Source organism: Varroa destructor, unplaced genomic scaffold (genome assembly GCF_002443255.2).
Source record: "Varroa destructor unplaced genomic scaffold, Vdes_3.0 BEIS01000001.1, whole genome shotgun sequence".
Lineage (NCBI taxonomy): Eukaryota > Metazoa > Arthropoda > Arachnida > Mesostigmata > Varroidae > Varroa > Varroa destructor.
This window is the reverse complement of record NW_019211454.1, coordinates 18,284,187-18,303,386: the sequence shown is the minus strand read 5'-3', so window position 1 is coordinate 18,303,386 and position 19,200 is coordinate 18,284,187. Positions and strand designations below refer to the sequence as shown.

The window sequence follows — 19,200 nt, the reverse complement described above, 5'->3', positions numbered from 1 at the left end:
TATTGCTTCAAATTTACAGACACTGGTGCATCTATTAAATGCTTATGAGGCTCGCACTAATAGCATAACAGTTGGCAGTGACCGTGGCTAGATGAGCCAAAAAGCCCATCTGAAAGGTTAAGATCTACAAGGACTCTTGTTGGGATCTGTTGATGAAATTGGCTTAGGCAAGTGCTGGTGCAGCTGCCAGTAGAAGCCGGGACCAGTTTCACGCTCTAGCTGCAAAGAACTGCATCTGCGAACGGAAGATGCCTGCTCGCAGGTTTTCAGGTGTGTCAGTGCTGTCTTACCAGTGCCCTAGCAAACTGAAAATAAAAAAATCGAATAAAAATGTGCAGTGTTGAAAAAGGTTGTCTTTGATCTCGATAGGACAAAATTCTGATGTATACTATTCGTTTGCACAAATCTATTGATTTACATGTATGACGGAATGAAGACTTGATCCGATGAAACACCAAGTCAGTGCTTAAGTGTGCGCAAAAACAATCTCTTAAAATACGTTGGAGATGTTTATTGAAGCAACACCAAATAGCCTTCTCTCGCATATCATCTATAACTCTAAACCCCTAAACTGATCTTACAAATCGTTATTTTGAATTCCAAGTTATGCGTCGAATATGTGCGGACAGTTTTATGAACGTGGTACACCTGCCTTTTTTCCTGATTAATGTTTATTATCTAATATTTCTCTGTGCTAAGCATTCCCTCGGTGTAAATAAAGGTGTTCATCAGTTAAATTTAACCGATTAGTATGTAGTTATAGCATGCAGCTTGTCATGTCGACGTTGTAAATGGACGGCTACGTTGTCGGTACGATTTTGAGGAAACAGAATTTTTCATCTATGTTTTCAGTCATTAACAAGCTCAAGCCTTACTATAGGCTTGCTATAATACCGTTTGATTACAGTAAAAGCTAATTATTTTGGATATCATAAATGCATAGGCTAACTAGCTTAACATAATTAAGCGCGTATGAAGAATTAACATTAGTTATAATTTCGTATACCGTAGACATGAGAGAAAAGAACATCTAAAACAATATCGATTAACATGAAAAATCGACAATGGCTCTTTCAATTTCGCTCATATTCTGTTATCGCGCAAAAAAATAATGGTGCTGAAAGCCAAAGACTCTGGATTATTTAAAACCGCATATAAACAAGTTTTAAACTGAAACAAAAAGATCATAGGGCTCAGGAATTCGTTAACTTTATGAAAAATGTCTTATGTAAACACGTCTAACTTTACGCCTATAAGTAGCTAATGGGCTTAACAAGAAGTAGTCCATAGTCGACTGAACGTAGCGCCACGTCGGATAGGCTTAAGTGAAAAATTTAACGATATAATTACGAGAGAATAATAATATTTTATTTTAGATTTGTAGATCCGAAAAATGTTGCCTTGGTCTGACAATACAAGACCCAGAATCGATTGGATCGATTTTTTATTTACTGAATCTCATTGTGATTTTACCGCTCGAATTTGTAAGTGTAATGTTAGCAATTTTACCTGCACAAAAGGGTGTTTAAAACAAAGAAGTTGCTTATGTACGTTGTTAAAATAAGTCAGGCGAACATGTGCTCTACCGAAGGATTATCTTACCAGCCCAGAGATTCCATTTACAATGCTTCAAGATTGTACTATGTCTTATAGGCATTAATATGCTTAGAGAAAGTTCAGTTTTAAAAATAGTGTGGCACATTAAGCTCCATAGGTTACCATGTAGCTATGTTAATTACTAAAGCGAACTAATGCTTATGGTGGCAAGCGAGTAGCCGTCAGGATCAGTCCTTGCCGCCGAACGTAACGCCTGAACTCAATAAACGTTTCCATTAAAAATTTTAATTAAAAGGGAAGTTTACCAACTTTAGCAGTCCTGCTAGTCAGTTGATCTACAAACAGACCACATTTTCAAAAGCTTAATTTGCGAAATCGGCTTTTAGTATGTCTACGATTTAGTAAAGTTTCTTGAGCAATAAGTACTTATCTATATATACAAAAGAAAAAAAAGCGTATAAAACGTGCAAATTAATTTTATATGGTGAGTCGATACACGACGACTCAATAGAGATCATTTCTAAATTTGAAACACTTTTGTTTTTACATTACATAGTTCGGGTGTGGTTCTTTGTGTGTGTCGGCGTGAATGTGTCAGTACCAACCTTTATTGTACTGCCATATTGGCTACAAATAGTCGGTTATAATCAAAAGGTCAAGTTAAAATATGACACTCTTTAATGTTGACAATAACCTTTTGGCTACTCGGATTTAATAACCGATTAAACCGCATCGGTTATGAGTTGATTGTCGACTTCGCTGACGATTTCAATGATTCTCTAGAAAGTCTCAATATTTGAATCACTGCCACATCAAACCACACATAATTAAATCTATTAGTGAGAAAATGGTTAAAAATGAACTGGAAGAAAATTTGATTTTGATCGCGATACTTTCCAGTTCACTACTTCTGGCTTTACATTCTCCACAGAATCGCTCCTAGAAGTAGGCGGTCATAAACATTTCCCATTCATGCATTCTAGCTGACACTAGAGAACATTCTGGATTAAACAAAACACAAATGGAGTAATTAAACTTTAGCGTGATTTGCCTCATTGCGTTAGATTTGGCTTTATCTGGTTCGGTTCGTGCCGATGAACGTAGTACTGCTTGGCTTTATGTGTGGCCTGAAGTGCTCCTTATATCCAGGATGCTTTTATCTCACTCCGAAACTGTAAAAAAAATTGTATTTATCGAACACTTTTTAAAATAATGCACATTGAAACCTGAAAAAAAAAATTTGTTTCACTATTTTTCATATAATTTGATCGTTTGTCTATGATTCGTCATCTGCGGGTGGAAAAGTTAGTACATGAAATTGAACGTGGCTTGAAATTCACTCCATTCCACTAATAAATCGTTCAATAAATCGTTGACGAGATGTATCGATGTAGCGGAATACAGCATATACAACAGATGGCTTCTTTTGCTTTGTTAAATGGAGTTACTAAGGGTTTGCACAATTGTTGTCTTAGAAGTCCAGCATATTTGTCTTGCGCTATTACTAACTAATCTATGGATATCGCAGAGAACACTGGTCTATTTCAATGAGAGACTTGGCCGTCCACCTGAATATCGGTGAAGTATATAAATACATCTTTTTTAATGAGTGCTGTTCAGTATTTTATATTCAGTATTTTAATATAAGTGGCACAGAGAATCTTTATTTAGGGAGAAAAAAATTTAAAACTCCTTCCATAACCTTGCAATATACTTTATAAATAGCGTCCTCTAAAGGCGTCCTTTTGTATTAAACGATGTTTGTCCACACGAGTTCCAGTATGTATATGTCTGACTTAAAAGGAAACACAACATTTCGTTTTGTTTCTCCGACGTCAAACAGCAGGGAACTGTATCGACGGTAGACAGAACTGCGATCGAAACGTTCGATAAAGAACTGCACGTAAACTGAAACATGGAATTAGAGACCATTTTATGTGGACCCGTTGGAACTTTTCATCTTATTCAATAGGTTCATAAATTATTTAACCTATACACAAGCGTTATCCTCCATCATTTTACCTATCGGCTGTGTCTTTATAGGCAGTTCTACCTCCTGTGGCTACAGGTTAATTCATCGTAGTCCAGCGGCTCTTCAAAATTACACCCGTTGACTGATAGACTGGCGCTCTTTCAAAGTTCAGTCAAATATAGTCGTACACATATGTGAGGTGAAGGGTTATTTCGTATATGTGAAATCTTTATTTCGATTCGAACTAAACACTTTAGTGGGTAGAGCTACATACAACGTAAAATAGATCATTGCAAAATAGGTGACTATCACTACGGCAATGAACAATGAGCTGTGTATCCACAGGTTAATTTATTTACCAATTACCACATATGGGTGTCACTGCTAGTCTCATACAATTTAATAATCTGCTTTTGAAACGGAAATTAGGGTGGTTATGAAATACATGAAGGCTTTTTTTTGTTTAGCCCTATGATGCCTCGAACTTGGTTGAAGCTACGAAGACCAGTGAATCAAATATAATGTTTTATGCGAAAAAATAAAGTTCAATGAAATCACTGGAAATTATGCTGACCGTGTCTTTCTTCTGCTATTGATAAGATCTGTGTTATATATATATACACATATACAGGTATATGGGGCACTGGATATCATGATAATTAACAATTTTTTGTTGAATGGAACTCGTTGATCATAGGTTGCAAAAAAATGTTTAGTTATCAATAACCTATTTCTTGAATAAACGCCTTACCAACCTTCAAGTACGATTTACGATACCATTATATTTTGTATATACGTGACTGATAATTGATAAAGTTTATTTCACTAGTAAAAGAGTCAACAGCCACCAGCGCTGCCTACGGGGATACAGATGAGGATACCGTGATTTTATCACCTGACGGGGGACATACGAGAGTTGCGACTTGCTTGTCCGCAAGCTTTTAAGTTAGCCCGAAGACTATTATGCATGAGAATATATATTTGTTATATATGTCATTCACAAATAGGACTCGATCATACTCATTATTCAGGACAAGCAAACGTAAGCGTCACAGGGTTTGTGGAGGAGAATCACGACTTACATAAAAGCAATTTTCCTGATAGAAATAATCGCAAAAGTTTGTTTGCAAATTTGTTCATGCTTATTGCTTTATAAATCTCAATCATTTACTATGTGATACCAAAACACGTGTAGTATCTACAGAACGTAGAATGGTAGCATGATCTTGCCTAGTGCATAATATTTTCCTTTATGCAGAACGGTTCAAAAGCCTTTAAATTATTTTGAAAAGTTTGGTAGAAACCCCTCCCCCTTTTCTCGAGAGACCTTTCTCGAGATTTAAGCCTATAGATAAAACTATAAATAAAACATTGGGTTATTCCAACGACACAGCGAATACATCAGCAAACCTAAGGTTAGTATTACGTATAAGTAACTACGTGCATACGGATCTATCGCTCTCAGATAAACGTCTACGTCGCAGAAAGTTTATATTTCCTCGCTAGAAATAGCGTCTGAAGTAATGCTGAACAACAGAACTGGACCCAGCAATGTGTGAAGCTCTACACGCGGCAAACGTAGGCCCCCATTCTTGTCTATCGTCGTAATTGATGATATTCGCCTTAAATTGTGAACACAGGTTCGCGATATAGATTAAATTTTCTATCACTGTCGTACAGCGATATATTAATATCCTTACTGAGACCTGATATTAGAAATAGTATAGAAGTGCCAGTTATATTTTCACAGAACACTAAAGATCGTCTGTTATAGATATTTCTATTCCTAAAGCCTTCGCAGTGCTCCTCTGTTTATTACCACGGGTTTATCATGACAGTAGTGAATTTAATATCAGAAATTAGTGAAAATTTTCTTTTTGGCAAAGCAGAATTTAGTATGATGTCTCATCTGGTTGAAATCTACTTTTGAATTTTTTTAATATTTGAGATATGCAACCTAGATTATTATTCTTCAGTTGACCTAGATTATTATTTCGACTAGATAACAACAAAAGGTAACTGCGTCACTTTTTTAACGTCAGTTTTCTCTTAAAGGTAAATAGCACACATGGTTAAGTTGAGGTCGTAGCAGCAACCTCATGGTCCGTTCAAGAAAAAGTAAGCCTCATTAAGAGGCCCGCCTACCTGCGGTCTGCTCATTACTCGTCCTAACATATTCGTGGCTTCAAACGTCGGTCGTGACATGCAATTTTCAAATTAAAGGTTCATTTATCATCAAATAGGTGATACCGCTTTGCACTCATCGTTACATTGCTGAAAAAAATGTCATTCAAAAGTACTGATCATGGGAAGTTCATGATAAGCCCAAGTTTAATTATCTGAGACGTATATCACCCTGTGTTCGGCGTTGTTTCATTTCTTTGATTTCAGATAATTGAAATGGGTTATAGCGGTAGGCAATGGAATACCTTGAGAGTAGCTAAGCTGTCGAGAAAGGATAACGCACAAGGTACGTATCATGATTAGGTTAGGTGCATTAAAACACATTACTATTCTAAACACTTAGGAGTGCGTTAGTCAGAAGGGCTAATTATAAAAGAAAATTTCTAGCTTACTATTGAAAATTGTTATTGTATCGAGTGCCCTCTATCAGTAGAAATTTTCGTTAGCTATGAGACATTAAAACGACAACGCAAACTTTAGGCATTTTTGCTAGACGCAGTGTTTTTACAGAAGATGGGGAAGTCAACTTTTGTCTAATCATATTACCGATTTGTTTATGTATTTTTGTGCATGTTGATACCTGTGAGTAGTTATTTTTCTATACGTGATATAGGTCTGACAGTGTAAGAGATTAAGACAGGTTTTTGGCCTTTGGCGTATTTTTAAATGCTCAAAGTGCCTCGTAGCTATCGGGTCTTGAAGTCAGGAAAACCAAAAGGTGTACACTCGTAGCCACGCAACCTTTGAGTTCTTTTGTAGTTAGAGATAGTTAGCACATCGGAGTATTTTTCCATCCATAGAAAACATTTCTCCATTGAAGCCTTCTAACTGAGAAAATAGAAAACTGAAGACCTCAAATCGAGCATGAAGTAACACTAGGAGACAGGCGGTTTTTAGCCGCGCACCTAAATGTAGGTAGACCGTAAAGCAGAGTGACATCAATTATACAACTGAATTAGAGTAAACGTAAAGACTTGCTGATTTAGCATATAAATTACTTTACTCTTTTTTCTCTTAAGGAAATGTCTCAGGGCTTTTAATCAAACGCTCACAACAAGTTGTAGTACTCAAAATGCTCATATACAAGAAACAAGAAAGATCTCCTCCATTAGTAACAAAGGCTTCAGACTTCTATTGGACATACCTCTGCCACTGGTAGAAATACTTCGGCTATCGGCAAAGCCATTTTTGTTGACAAACTCCAATATGAAAGAGATTATTGAATGCAGCCTGTATCGGCTTTCATATGAATACCAAAATACAACGTGCCAAAATACAACGAGTGGTTAAATGCACGCACTTCCACTTAAGCGGCTATGGTCATTCTACGACGCGATTAGCATATGTCTACGATGAACCACGCTTGTAATATTCATAATAATATTAAAAATAGTTATTATGAACGTTAATATCAATTGTTGCATTTTTTGAAGTCTCGGTACGATGAAGTCTTTGCTTATGATCATAATATTCGTTAACGACTGCAGAAGGGTTTCGCCCACTGATGTTTAGATATTTCTGAGCACTTTGTGTGTTATATTTGTGCGTATTTGGTGATATTAGTTTCCTTAGCTTGTTACATGCGTCAGATCCGAATATATATCTCATACAGATAGTATCCAGTGCTTCGTTTGCGATGCATCGACTACGTTACGCACATATTTGACGTAGTTAGCATCGCATACGGCTGCTTAGCTGCCTGAAGACCAGATAACCAAAAAGGTTGCGTTCAAAAATAGCCCAGAGTCAAGAGTAGTGATATAGTTAGGTCGCAATGATGAAGGAAAATTAACTTCGTAAAGAGAGTCGTCGAATTTAGACTAAGTTACTGAGAAATAGTATTTATGCTTAAAAATGCTATTTCAAAAAAGATTTAAATATTGAATATTTTTCTTTTGAATGACAGCAATTTTTTTCCTTCGATTTAGATGGTTTAAGCGCGTGCAGTGTTTGGTCCTTCACTTTTCCGGTCTTCAGCACGTGTACAGAAATTCGAATATTTTAAAATGATAGATGTTCGGTAGACGCCTCAAGTCTCTGATTAATGAGCAGCATTCCCGATTCAATAAATGAACTGGATAAAATATAAATTGACCTTTGATCAGATTGATAATTTACTCTGATGCATTTGTGTGCGATTAGCCTTTTTCGTTTCTTCCGTTCCATCATAATCCAGCCGCATCGTTCCACCTATGAGCGTTTATTTTATCATCAACCGTTCAAATTCCAGCCGATTCCTACGAACTAACATGTTTACTCTAGTTTGACAATAGTTAGTTAACGATTATACTAGTGAATGTGTTTGAAGTCTGTTGTCACATCTTATTAATAGATCTTATAGTCTGGAATAGGGTTAGGCATTTCCATGTGTGACATCACAGTAGAATTCGCCGGGGGCGCCGAACTTCTGTTCGATAATAAAAAAAAACACAATATAACTTTGCCGCCAGCTGACGAAGGATCCGTCTGTAAGTTATGAGTGCAAACTGTATCATTAATACAGTATCAGCAATATTCTTAACTGTTTCAAAATTGGGAAATATATTCTTATTGTTATTCTGTGGTTAACTGGATCTTAAGTTGTTCGTCAATATTCTTATGATATGTTTCATACAAAAACTTGACAAGTTTTCACAGTGCTAATTATATTCAACAAGCACCAAGTTAATGTGATCATTACCTCTCTTTGAGTACTGTTCGGAATACCTTCAAGTGCTGCGGTAATCAGTAGCAGAGAATCAATCTACGTAGACATAACAACGCATTTGTCAATAACTTTATGAAGAGCCAAAGTTTGTGTAGAAAGGCAAAAAAGTGTTGTATAAGAAATATGTTTGAACTACGTACTGTGTCTGTTCAATGTATTTACCAGGGACGGTAACGCGCTTAATTCACTGGTTGGCTAAGAATCTCCTCACCGGAAACCCAGATCTATTTATTCAGAAAGATTCAATGTGAGTGGTTTTTTGAAGTGGATTTAGTACAGTGAATTTATTCAGCGGGACGGCGTACACCGTGATACCGGTGCTGTAGAACTATATCGGGGTTTCCACATTTAATCATGTACGACGGGGCAGATGTAAATGTACAGTACGATTTTTTCAACAGAGTATTACTTTTATTAGTATTATTATTTTACGATCAAACCTGTTCGTAAAATAATTTTTAAAACAGTTGAATGAGTACCGTTAGTTAAAAAAAGTGTTTATTTAATATTGCTGAGATTTTCTTCATTATACGACAGGCTTAGTTTTAACCTGCAGCGACATTAATTCCTGCATAAAATTCTAGGTAAATAAGCGACAAGTATATATGTATATCCTTGTTTACAGATGCTGTTGTAAACCATGTTTATGCTTTAAGACATAGAGGTGCTAAACTATAGTAACTTTTTTTTAATATAAGTATACGTATTTAATGAATCTTTTATTTAGAATTTTCTTGCGCTTCTTCCAATCAGTGCATCATACAACACGCCTATTTCCTAATTAAAACATTTTTTGTTTTGATGTTTAGTCGACCGGGAATCCTTGTATTGGTCAACGACACCGACTGGGAGCTTCTCGTAAGTCCTTTTCCACACACTTTTTTTGATTCCTTTTTCCTTATTGATTTTCTAAAAAGCGTATATTTTTTAAAAATTGTAGGACGCCCTCATTATTTTGGAAGTTCTTCGAATTAATTTTCTGTTGAAGCTTAGTGTTTTTTTTATTTTAATTCACACTGAATTTATAATAACCTTGTGCATTAGGCGACTTCCTAACCGTCCCAATCTCAGATGTCCATTCAAGAATAATTCTAAGGAGAATATACAAATGCATTCCTACAAACTAGAAAAATGTTTTGGACCTAATGTATGTGGTGACTTGCGCGATTCGCATGGCGTAATCAGACAATTTTCATCAGAGATACGTTTTAAACGTAGAGCAAACAAACAACAGGGAGTTATTCATTTCTGAAAGATTGCAATGTAGCAAGTATTCAAGTATCATCAAACATTTCTGTTTCTTTTGTTATTAACTTTACTCAAATACTCTACTACTAAATAGCCAATCGAAATGGTTTTAAAATGCTCTGCAATTCTCAACTAACGCAGCCAAGCTAAATACTATTTGTTTATTATCACAAAAGGTGTTTTCCGAAAAGCCTCTAAAACATCGGAAATTGAATGTTTGTTATATTTTTTAAACTGATAAACAGAAAGTATGAGCCCAACCTCTTTTAATTTTCAAGTTGAAATCATTCTGTAACCAGTAATCTAATCCTTTTTTTTGACCAACTTAAGTTGTTATATATGTGTGATCTAAGTTGTTATTTATATATAAATGATCGTTGTGCATTTTAAAAATGCACTTTAGTTTTCTTAATTATTCCAATAGCGTTCGATTTTTTATTCTTTTAGCTTGTTTCATATTCCTATCATAACCGTAAGCTGGACATATGCTCATGTTAATAGCCCCTGTTCATTACATTTTGGTAAACTTGTTACTCGGCTTTTAAGGTACGTATGTTTCGCTTCTTTCTTTATGTTTATCTATATATTTTTGGTTTGAGAACAAGGAAGGGGCTGGGAGAGTCAGACACATTTATAATTGCTCTATTGTAGAGAAATTTATCAATAACTGGAAGAATCAATTTTGTTTAAAATGGCGGCAAGCAGCGATCCCAGTTTAGTATGCTTGCTCAGCCTCTTTTAAGTGGTCGTGCATTAAAAACGTTATCATATACTTGACAACAAAACAAAATAAGCAAAACAATTTTGCAGTTATATGCTGGCTTTTGAAACCAGACATAAGCCGTTGAAAATATGTAAATCCATACATTATACGAGGCAATGGTACTAACACAAACATACCCACTGGTGTTTTAATAAAACTCTATTAATATAACTTATAGTCATTGGTTGCATGATTTTTATGTCTTCCAGGGTAATGGAGACTACGCAATACAAAACAAGGACTCCGTCTTATTTATGTCAACGCTTCATGGCGGTTGATTTCAAACGAAATGATATTTTCCCTGTGAATTATAACATTGCTATACAATAAAACTCCTAATTATGTATTACTCTCTGTATCAATATAACTTATTTACATGTAATAAATAGCGTTGAGAAACAAGCATCTTATCACCTCTGATCCTAAACGGAACTACAAGTAGCTAACATATATGCATTTTCTATTTGTATTTCATGAAATCACTTTGTTTTTTTATGTCTTATGATCAAGTTTTTAGCGTTTGCTGTTTTGCTGTTGATCTTCTATTTCAAGTTTTTCAAAAAAAAGTTCTTGTACCGCGAATCTCTTTTGTTTGCCGTTAAGTAGACGTCCCCAACTAGCATTGGTCGAGTAACAATATTATATATATGTATCTATCGATCTGCCAGTGTGTTGAAGCTTTTTAGTGACAGACTAGTCTTCAGATCTGCTCGGCTTTTTGCCGGAAGAAGAAGAACATCTCCGACGAAATTCAGTATAAATAGTATAATTTCATGATTAACCCACACATATTACCACAAGAAACACAAAAGCAATATTTATTTTATTGTTCCACAAGGGCCTTCTACATTAGCTGCAAATGTCATTTGCTATAAATTTGTTTTCGCTATTAACATGCCAGGAACTCTCCACATATAACATTAAGGGAACAAACCCATGTTGTAAGGATTGACTGTATATTCGCCTATGTTCTCCACTCGCAGTTAGTAGGAACACAATTAATTCTAAGAAACTTATTTAAGTTACGTTAGGCCTTTAAGCTTAGAGTCTGTTAGAGATCTAATCGTGAATTATGTACTCCAAACATACAAACACAATAAGGTATTCGGGCTACCTTTTACTTCCGTTTTAGTGCACATTATATAGAATACATGACACGATAGTTCTAGTGAATCCCCCTTCCATTTTGCGTCTTTTCATTTGCCTCCTGTTGTTTGTAGCGTTCCACGCTAATAAGGTTCCATGGATATTCTACGTCGAAAAAAAAGAGCCCCGGAAATACTCTCCTAACCTTAATGAAATATTTTTACTCGACGACCTTGTTTTTTCCGTACCATTTCGCGTTTTTTAAGAGTGTCTTTCCCTTCAAATGGCGCGGCTGAGTTTTTTCAAAAAACATTTTAAATGATATGATTGTTAGCGATCAACCGACAGTAATAAAGAAGATACACAGTTGCTTGCCATTTTAAATTGCCAAGTACGTTTTGTTGAAATACACTAAAATACACTAAATGGAAAATGATGGAGTTTTCGTTACAATGTTGATCCATTTAATACGGTACCGTTTACTGGAAACGATTATATAGACCGCAATTTAATTGCTATCTGCTTCATATGCAGCGAAAATTATATGTGAATTTCGAAAATTATGTGTCACAGCTTTTCATGCTACTATTCTTATGCTATTAGTTGTGTCAACTTAGAATTAAAATTTTGCTTGAGAGAATCGAATTAAAGACGTAAAGCGCTATTTTTGTTTTTCTTTCAGTGCCAACACTAATAATCAACTGCAAGCAAATATTTTAGGGTTGCGATTATTGGGGGTCTATTTTTCCCTTTTGTCCGATTCCGCAGATATTTACAGTTAGGCGATTTAGCCGAACTTCCTAGAAAAAATAATGCTTTTTGGCCACTTTTGAGCCTGAGGAGGAAGGCAGACCATGTTCAAGAGAGAACCTATTTTAAAATAGGTCAACGAGACCACCCGCTTGCCAGCTCTACTACTCTGCCGCTCACTATAATGCCCCCGTTACCAGAACCGCCATAGCCAGTAGGCCACAAATAATCTAAATGGATTCACGTCGCTTATTTTCGAAGCACGTTAAAGGTCGCGCTACATAAGAGGCCAGACGCTTTTGTGAGTGAGTTCGGTTAACTAGGGAAACAGCAACTTTGGCCATTTGTGCACTGCCGGGTTTTGTACATGCAGTAATGAATTGCGATACAGGCACTTCTTTACTATATATACGTTTCCGTTAATGTACAACTGTACATTATGACACGTGTGATAAGTAAAGCTGTACATTAAGACATTTTTCCAAAATGTCTTTATTATCTGATTTTTTTTCTCTGCAAGATTGCACTAACAGATAGGCTCACCATTTGGGCTCATCTTGTATCGTACTGAATTTGTTGTGGGGTTAGATAAAAGCCGGTTCAATATTATACGTTTCCACTACGTATTTTGTTAAATACGTAGTAGAAACGTTTAGCTCACACTTTTTGCGCAGCGGAATATCATAAATATCATTCTGGCTCACTCCGTATACTCGCGAAACAGGGTTCTGACGCAAAGATCTCAGGACTTTGTATTTTATATTTTTATAGTGTTTCATATTTTGCAAAAAATCCACTTTCAAAAAGGATAGTTATTGAAGCGTTATTTGTGAAGACGGCAGACTAATAACACGAGACTTGTGATCTTAGATATTTAAGCTTTTGAAGCCCTGTAGGAGAAACACTTTTCATTTCTAGTTTAGGTTTTAGGTCGAATTATGGGTCCATATGGGTGTTTTGCATTTTCTGGAATGTAAAGGTACACCTACTCGCCCCATTGGCACTGTCATCGATATATGGGGTAACCGAGTTCATTAAAACATTGTCAACCATCACGCGAACTATTTAAAGCCTTGTAACAGAATAAAGATAAAAGTACAATTGTTATAGTAGAGGTAGAAAGGGATTACGTAAGCGATTCTTCGCTAGGATTTTCTAAAAGATCCATTTTATTTTCCAGATAGGTAGTACGGATTTATAAGCCTTACTGCTTGTATTGATCGCACTAGCGGCTGATAAAGCCACCTCCGCTTCTGTGCAAGTGAGCGGACTCGATCCTGAAAATTTCCAAGAAAACCTTCGTGAGAACGCAAGTCATGTCACACAGAAAAAGGCTTTTTTTGATTTCTGGACTGTGACATCTGTGAAATCTATAAAGCGTTATGTTGCATAGTCAGATAAAAGTCTACATCCTTCGTAGTACAGATACAAGAACCAACACACAACTGACAGTGCACGTAACATTCCATCCAATAACGCCACCCCAACCTAACAAAGCCAAAAAATGCTAACTACATTTTAAAACTTTTTCATTGCCTGCTCGCTCTGATCGCATTTAAAGGGGCGGCCCTTCAAAACAGCGAGCGTCAGTCGCTTAGCACAGTCGCGAGTTGCAGGAAATTCGAAAATGACAATCGAATGCTCCGTAGATTCAAAGGTGAAGAAAGGCGATCGTCTGAATATGACCGTTCGCCGTTGGGGCTTCAATCGTCTCCGACTACATACCCTCACGATTTGGCAACAACAGTGGCAACAGGTTTGCTTTGCATTTGATATGACAAAATAACAGTTCATTGATAAAATATACGTGTCGGATAATTCTGAGCCACGCCGTTCGAGAAACGTTAGAAATCAGAAACATAATTGAAATGCTTATCTCTTTTTAATACGAGCATATTCGAGAGTGTTTTGCAACACCTTTAAATTGATATAATATGGCAAAATAGACAAATCTAAGCTTTTAGTATATAAACTTGGCATTCAATAAAATAAAATAGGCAATATTAGATTCTACGACTTGCAATACAAGAAATTCGCACGATCGATAGCGACCTCATAAATGCTGTTTACCGATACCTGTGAGAGTTTGAGGTTTGTCGTTTCGTCGCATTAACGGAGCCTTTGTGCTGCTCCCAGTTTTATATCTATCGCGACTATCGAAGGTCTTCTACATTCCTGCATGAATTTTCAGAGAGAATTAATAGATATATACTCATACGAAATTTGTGTTTGTTTTCCATAAAGACACGCACTCGTACAAAAAGCCAAACGGACCGCTGAAATGACAATACTGGCCTACTACCTAGCAAACCATTCTATCACCCCATATCACTCCATACCTAAATAATTTTTGAAAAAATTTTGTAGGAGCCACGTCGAACAGAAACCAACCAGCGCGTCTTGCAAATGGGCACTGACGAAACAATCGGTCTGGAAGAACGCAACAGTTTCGCTTTACGTACGTTGGTGTCGTTAAGCATTATGCAGGCTATTTGGGGAAACTTGTCGATTTCGTTCAGCTAAGCCAGATACGTTTTGTACGCCTTTTTAGGTGGCGAACAATGACAAATTTCACTCTTTCTGAAATAATGACGTAACAAAAAATACGGACTTGATTCGGTAATTTTCAAAAAAAGTTTATGGGTTTAAATGTATGTATGCGTAAGTGCAAGTATGGCATCTCGACTTAAATACACTTCAGGAATTACTTCTGTGTTTGAATGCGTAAAATAAAAAACGTATCCTATTTGCTTCCTTCAGTAAATTCCATTTATTCGCTTCAATTAAAGGCTGGCCTAAAGGCTGAATCAAATTGGTTATGTTAATATATTAATATATTAACATAACCAATTTGATTCAGCCTTTATTTTATTTTATTTATTTTAGCAAATGTTGTTTTTTGCTACCGATATACCTAGAAATGTTTATAGCCGTTAATAAAGTTAAAATTTCGTGATCTGGCCGAAACAATAATAATCATAATAATAGTGTGGTTTGACCATAAGCTTCATAAGTTAAAAATTAAACAAGGGGCAATGAACAAAAACGGGCTTACGCCTATGGCTTTGCAATATCGTGGTGGAAAGATAAAGTTATATTTCCTGAAAAGCTTGGTTAGGATTAATGATCAATGGTTAATCCATAGGCTAATTGAAACTAATCAGTCGCAAACTTCACGATCTATTATATATCTTGTTATATTATTATGTACCGTAAGCATACGAAACAAAAACGAAATTAGGAATAATTATAATTAAAAAATGTAAACATGAAACATAATCCATGAAAATTCCAAAATTTAGTAATAATTTTGGTTAGTGAATTTTGGTATATATTAATATATTAAGTTAAAATGAATTAATCATGGTAGAGACAGCTTCCCCTATTTGTTCCTCGTCAAATTTATCTATAATCTATTATTAAGCCATTATCTTCAATAAGCTATCTCTCGTTCTGAACAGTCTAATAACACTCTGCGCGGCGCACCCTAAAATTTCACCGATTTAAAACTAGCTCTATTGCGCACAGCGATAACTTTCAAATAAAAAAAGACGCCTTCACGGGGTAGATAAATTTCTTCCGTGGCTTCTTCGTACGCTTGTCCGGCAGTGTTTTCAAGTTAACCAATGCCTAGCACATAGGTTCTTTTTCGACGCGATTGGAGTCGACGGCGGTACCAGCACCCAAACTTGCCAACAGTCGGAAGTACCCTTAGTTGTCGTGATAATGTTCGTACAGATAACAATTGTTCACTTGGCCTAACGAGGGTTAATATTCAGCTTCGAGCGGGAGAATCGTGGATCCTGGTCGATAAACGCAATTAAAGGAGACACAATGTCGTGGCATCTCCAGCACGCATCGCTGCCATCTGCGAACCCTCATAGCCCTAATCCATACCTCCTTGTCAGAAAAACAGCACGCCACTAATCGTTGCACGGTTTTGCTAATGTTTAGGCGACCCTGATAACAGGTTGGAACACTACGAAGACATCGACTGGTTTTGATAGCGTCGCCTGTGATTTTCCTGGACTACGTCAATATAGTATGGCTTCGTTAAAAGTGAACCTGTTGACTTTCGTTCTTCCCAGCAATATTCGTATTATTGCCCCCCATTGAAGACCGCGTAATCGATGTGTCATAATCAATGCACTGAGGGTGGTATTTCAGGTGGAAAACGGGTTGGCGATTCTGCATTATGATCTTTAAGTTTCCATACCAACATATTTAAGCCCCCAGCTCATCGATCTATATCTGCAATGTTTTCCAGGCTACAATAAACTACAGAGTTTTACGGATTACGCACGTACTTACTACAGTATCTGGATGATTGATCAATGGAAACTAACACTGTAAAGATAAAACTACCCGTATCATATGTAAATAAATAACATCTATCAACGGCAGGTGGCTCATTGATTCGGGCGCGAATCTCACTATGCGCTCTAATCCTTAAAAAATAAAGTTGCTGTGATGCCTGGGCAGCTAATACCATATAAAACCTTCTATACACAACGCACAAATTTAGCTTTACCCCCCTAAAACATGGATGTGGGCTTACCGGTTTTAAATTCGCAATTTCAAATGTTGTCCATTAATAATAATGCAACGACTTCAAAAACATCTGGAAACAATGTCTATTATTTTGCTCGCTAATTGAAAATTACGATTCATAATGCGAGACGTCCAAACGTCAACCAACGAAAATTGGTACGCATTACGCTAAGTAACTGGCCTTCTATTAAGGTGACATTGATATTTTCTTTCCCTCGATTTGCCAAATTTGCCTGGCACATGTAAGGCTACAGATAATAACAGATCCATTCTAGCGACAGCTAAAGTTCTATTTCTTGAAACTAATCTTTGATCAGTTATCTACTGGAAAAAGGTTACGTCGTGATATTAGAGTCTTCTACGCATTATCGGAACATAATGTTTTCATGCTGTTCATTTGTCCGTTCGTCAACTTTTCCTGCCAAGGTTACGTATATTATTACATAACTAGTATACATTATTGCAGTAATTTTCCAAATTAAATATATTGCTAATTCATGTTCCTTTAAGCATTTTGTGAAAATACTTCTTAAGGTAATCATTTTTCAAACACTTTTGAAATCGAAAATGAGACCCTAAGAAAGTTGTATAAATATGGAAACTTCTAGCAAGCTGTTGTTATTATTAGTGGTTGTGTTACTGTAATGATAACCTAATATATAGTATAAAAATATAATTAAATAATCTCGTTTTTTTTTTAACTATCTAGCTTATGTGATTTATTGATTCCGATTTAATAGTTGTAAATACGTTAATTATCAATTACAACGTGCATTTGGATGAAGCTTGTTAGCGTTATACTATCAGGGTGGATAATAATGGTTTCCATCATTTTTTAATAAATAGGAAACACGATTTTTTATGAGTATGATAAAAAGTTATATTCCCATCATTGCTCACGACTTTCATTTTTGTTGGATCTGGAAAGTTTCTGAGATACCTACGCTTCAAGGTTTTGTGTAAGTCCAAGAGACTTGAGGCGGTTAGCGACGGTACCGTGGCTGCAGCCCATCTTCTCGGCCAATGCTTAAGTTACTTGTCAACGGTCTCCATTCGACAGTCCCCTTAAATCGATCGGTCCGAGCGAGGAGCTTCCTGTAAGCCCCGGATACCATTTTCAAATTTACCAAACCACTCTTGAGCAATCCTTCCAACGATAGCGCCGTTAACGTACACAAGGTAAACGCCCCGGGACACCTCAGCAGCGTTTTGGCCTCGACGAAATTTTTTCTACTCTGAACACCCATCTTTTGAGTTGAAATTGCATTTTTCGACAATACTAATACAGCACGCTGACAAAGCCAGAAAAGCGCCTTTGAAGTATATCAGAAGAACATAGCAAATGAGAGGAAATGGGAAAAAGAAGCTCTTAAAGAAACGCAGGAACTTATTACCTAATTTGATATTTGACGCAAAGGTGTTATACAGGTCAAAAGAACGACCTCTACTGGTACATCATCATCAAATTTTTGAGTGAAATTATTCAGACACTTTTACATATACATTTGCATCGTAACAGGGTTATCATGGTAAATATCGACAGGTTCAAAGCATACAACAGCAAGTCGTGCAGGGAAAGATTGTATCCTACGTTTCGATTTCGCGCACGTTCCACGCTGTATGGCTACTGTGCAGTAATCAAGAAAAATCTTAAAAGGAAACCATTTGATTCTTATTCGTTATTCCAATCGAATCGTATGCTACTCTATCGGTGTGGGTATCGAATAGCAATTACAACCAACTGTAAATTGCATCAATGAAATGCAACGGCTTCCTATTAACTAAAATCCTGATTCAACGACGATAATATTGCTAATTTATTAAAACCAACTAACGACTTTTATTGTGTTCAAACTGCCTCAGTTTTCTTTATCTGCTCCCGCCATAGTTCTAGAACGCGTATTCGCCAACCCCACAAATGCTATTTCCGCCTATTCACCAACCGTCGAGGTCCGGTTAAAGCAGACGAAACAGGCTGAATGTTGTATTTTTGATATTCGGAGCTGCGTGTTTTACTAAAGTAATTTTTGGCCTCAACATATGAGCGCTGATCTAGTACCAACGTAAGAACCCCTACTGAAAAGCATATTCTTGCATAACTACTTGCTTAGTTTCCATTTTGGATTTTAGCTACATTTCCCTGTCGTAGCGAAACGTTCATATAAACTTTAAACCCTAACATCTAACAGTTGCTGCCAAAATCGCTATTTGTTAGCTGAGTTTCTGTCTAAGCGGCGGTGGCACGGCGAAGGTGATCGGCCACTGTGCTCTGTAATGCGGAGTCGAATCGCCCGGCGCCCGGTAGAGCTGGCTTGGTGTCGCCCCACAATGCATTCATCGGCCAGACGTAGCAGTCATCATCAGGTGCAGAATGATCATCAT

General features: G+C 36.5%; 1 protein-coding gene and 2 long non-coding RNA genes across 10 annotated transcripts; 1 reads left to right on the top strand and 2 right to left on the bottom strand.

Moving 5' to 3' along the window:
• Window positions 1–2,015: 2,015 nt before the first annotated feature.
• On the bottom strand, window positions 2,016–7,458 carry LOC147758337 (uncharacterized). The gene is made up of 2 exons (XR_015318582.1): window positions 6,858–7,458; window positions 2,016–2,729 (listed from the first exon to the last, which is right to left on the bottom strand). It is a non-coding gene; the product is annotated as an uncharacterized LOC147758337 (long non-coding RNA).
• Window positions 7,459–7,628: 170 nt separating this feature from the next.
• On the top strand, window positions 7,629–15,014 carry Urm1 (Ubiquitin-related modifier 1). 5 transcript variants are annotated; one of them, XM_022809687.2, is made up of 5 exons: window positions 7,899–8,181; window positions 8,586–8,667; window positions 9,230–9,278; window positions 10,116–10,214; window positions 10,641–10,789. In XM_022809687.2, exons 1-4 carry the CDS (start codon window positions 8,079–8,081, stop codon window positions 10,164–10,166), a joined length of 285 nt encoding a protein of 94 aa, XP_022665422.1. In that variant the 5' UTR covers window positions 7,899–8,078; the 3' UTR covers window positions 10,167–10,214; window positions 10,641–10,789. The 5 variants fall into 5 exon arrangements, with proteins under 5 accessions (XP_086832918.1, XP_086832916.1, XP_086832919.1 ...); XM_086976792.1 differs by lacking the exons at window positions 8,586–8,667; window positions 10,116–10,214 and adding an exon at window positions 14,635–15,014 and having other exon boundaries at window positions 7,629–8,181; window positions 10,641–14,023; XM_086976790.1 differs by lacking the exon at window positions 8,586–8,667 and having other exon boundaries at window positions 7,886–8,181.
• Window positions 13,408–19,189, bottom strand: LOC111252178 (uncharacterized). 4 transcript variants are annotated; one of them, XR_015318583.1, is made up of 5 exons: window positions 18,213–19,189; window positions 17,763–17,913; window positions 14,607–14,847; window positions 14,344–14,442; window positions 13,408–13,544 (listed from the first exon to the last, which is right to left on the bottom strand). It is a non-coding gene; the product is annotated as an uncharacterized LOC111252178 (long non-coding RNA). The 4 variants fall into 4 exon arrangements; XR_015318584.1 differs by having other exon boundaries at window positions 14,659–14,847; XR_015318586.1 differs by having other exon boundaries at window positions 14,730–14,847.
• Window positions 19,190–19,200: the final 11 nt, after the last annotated feature.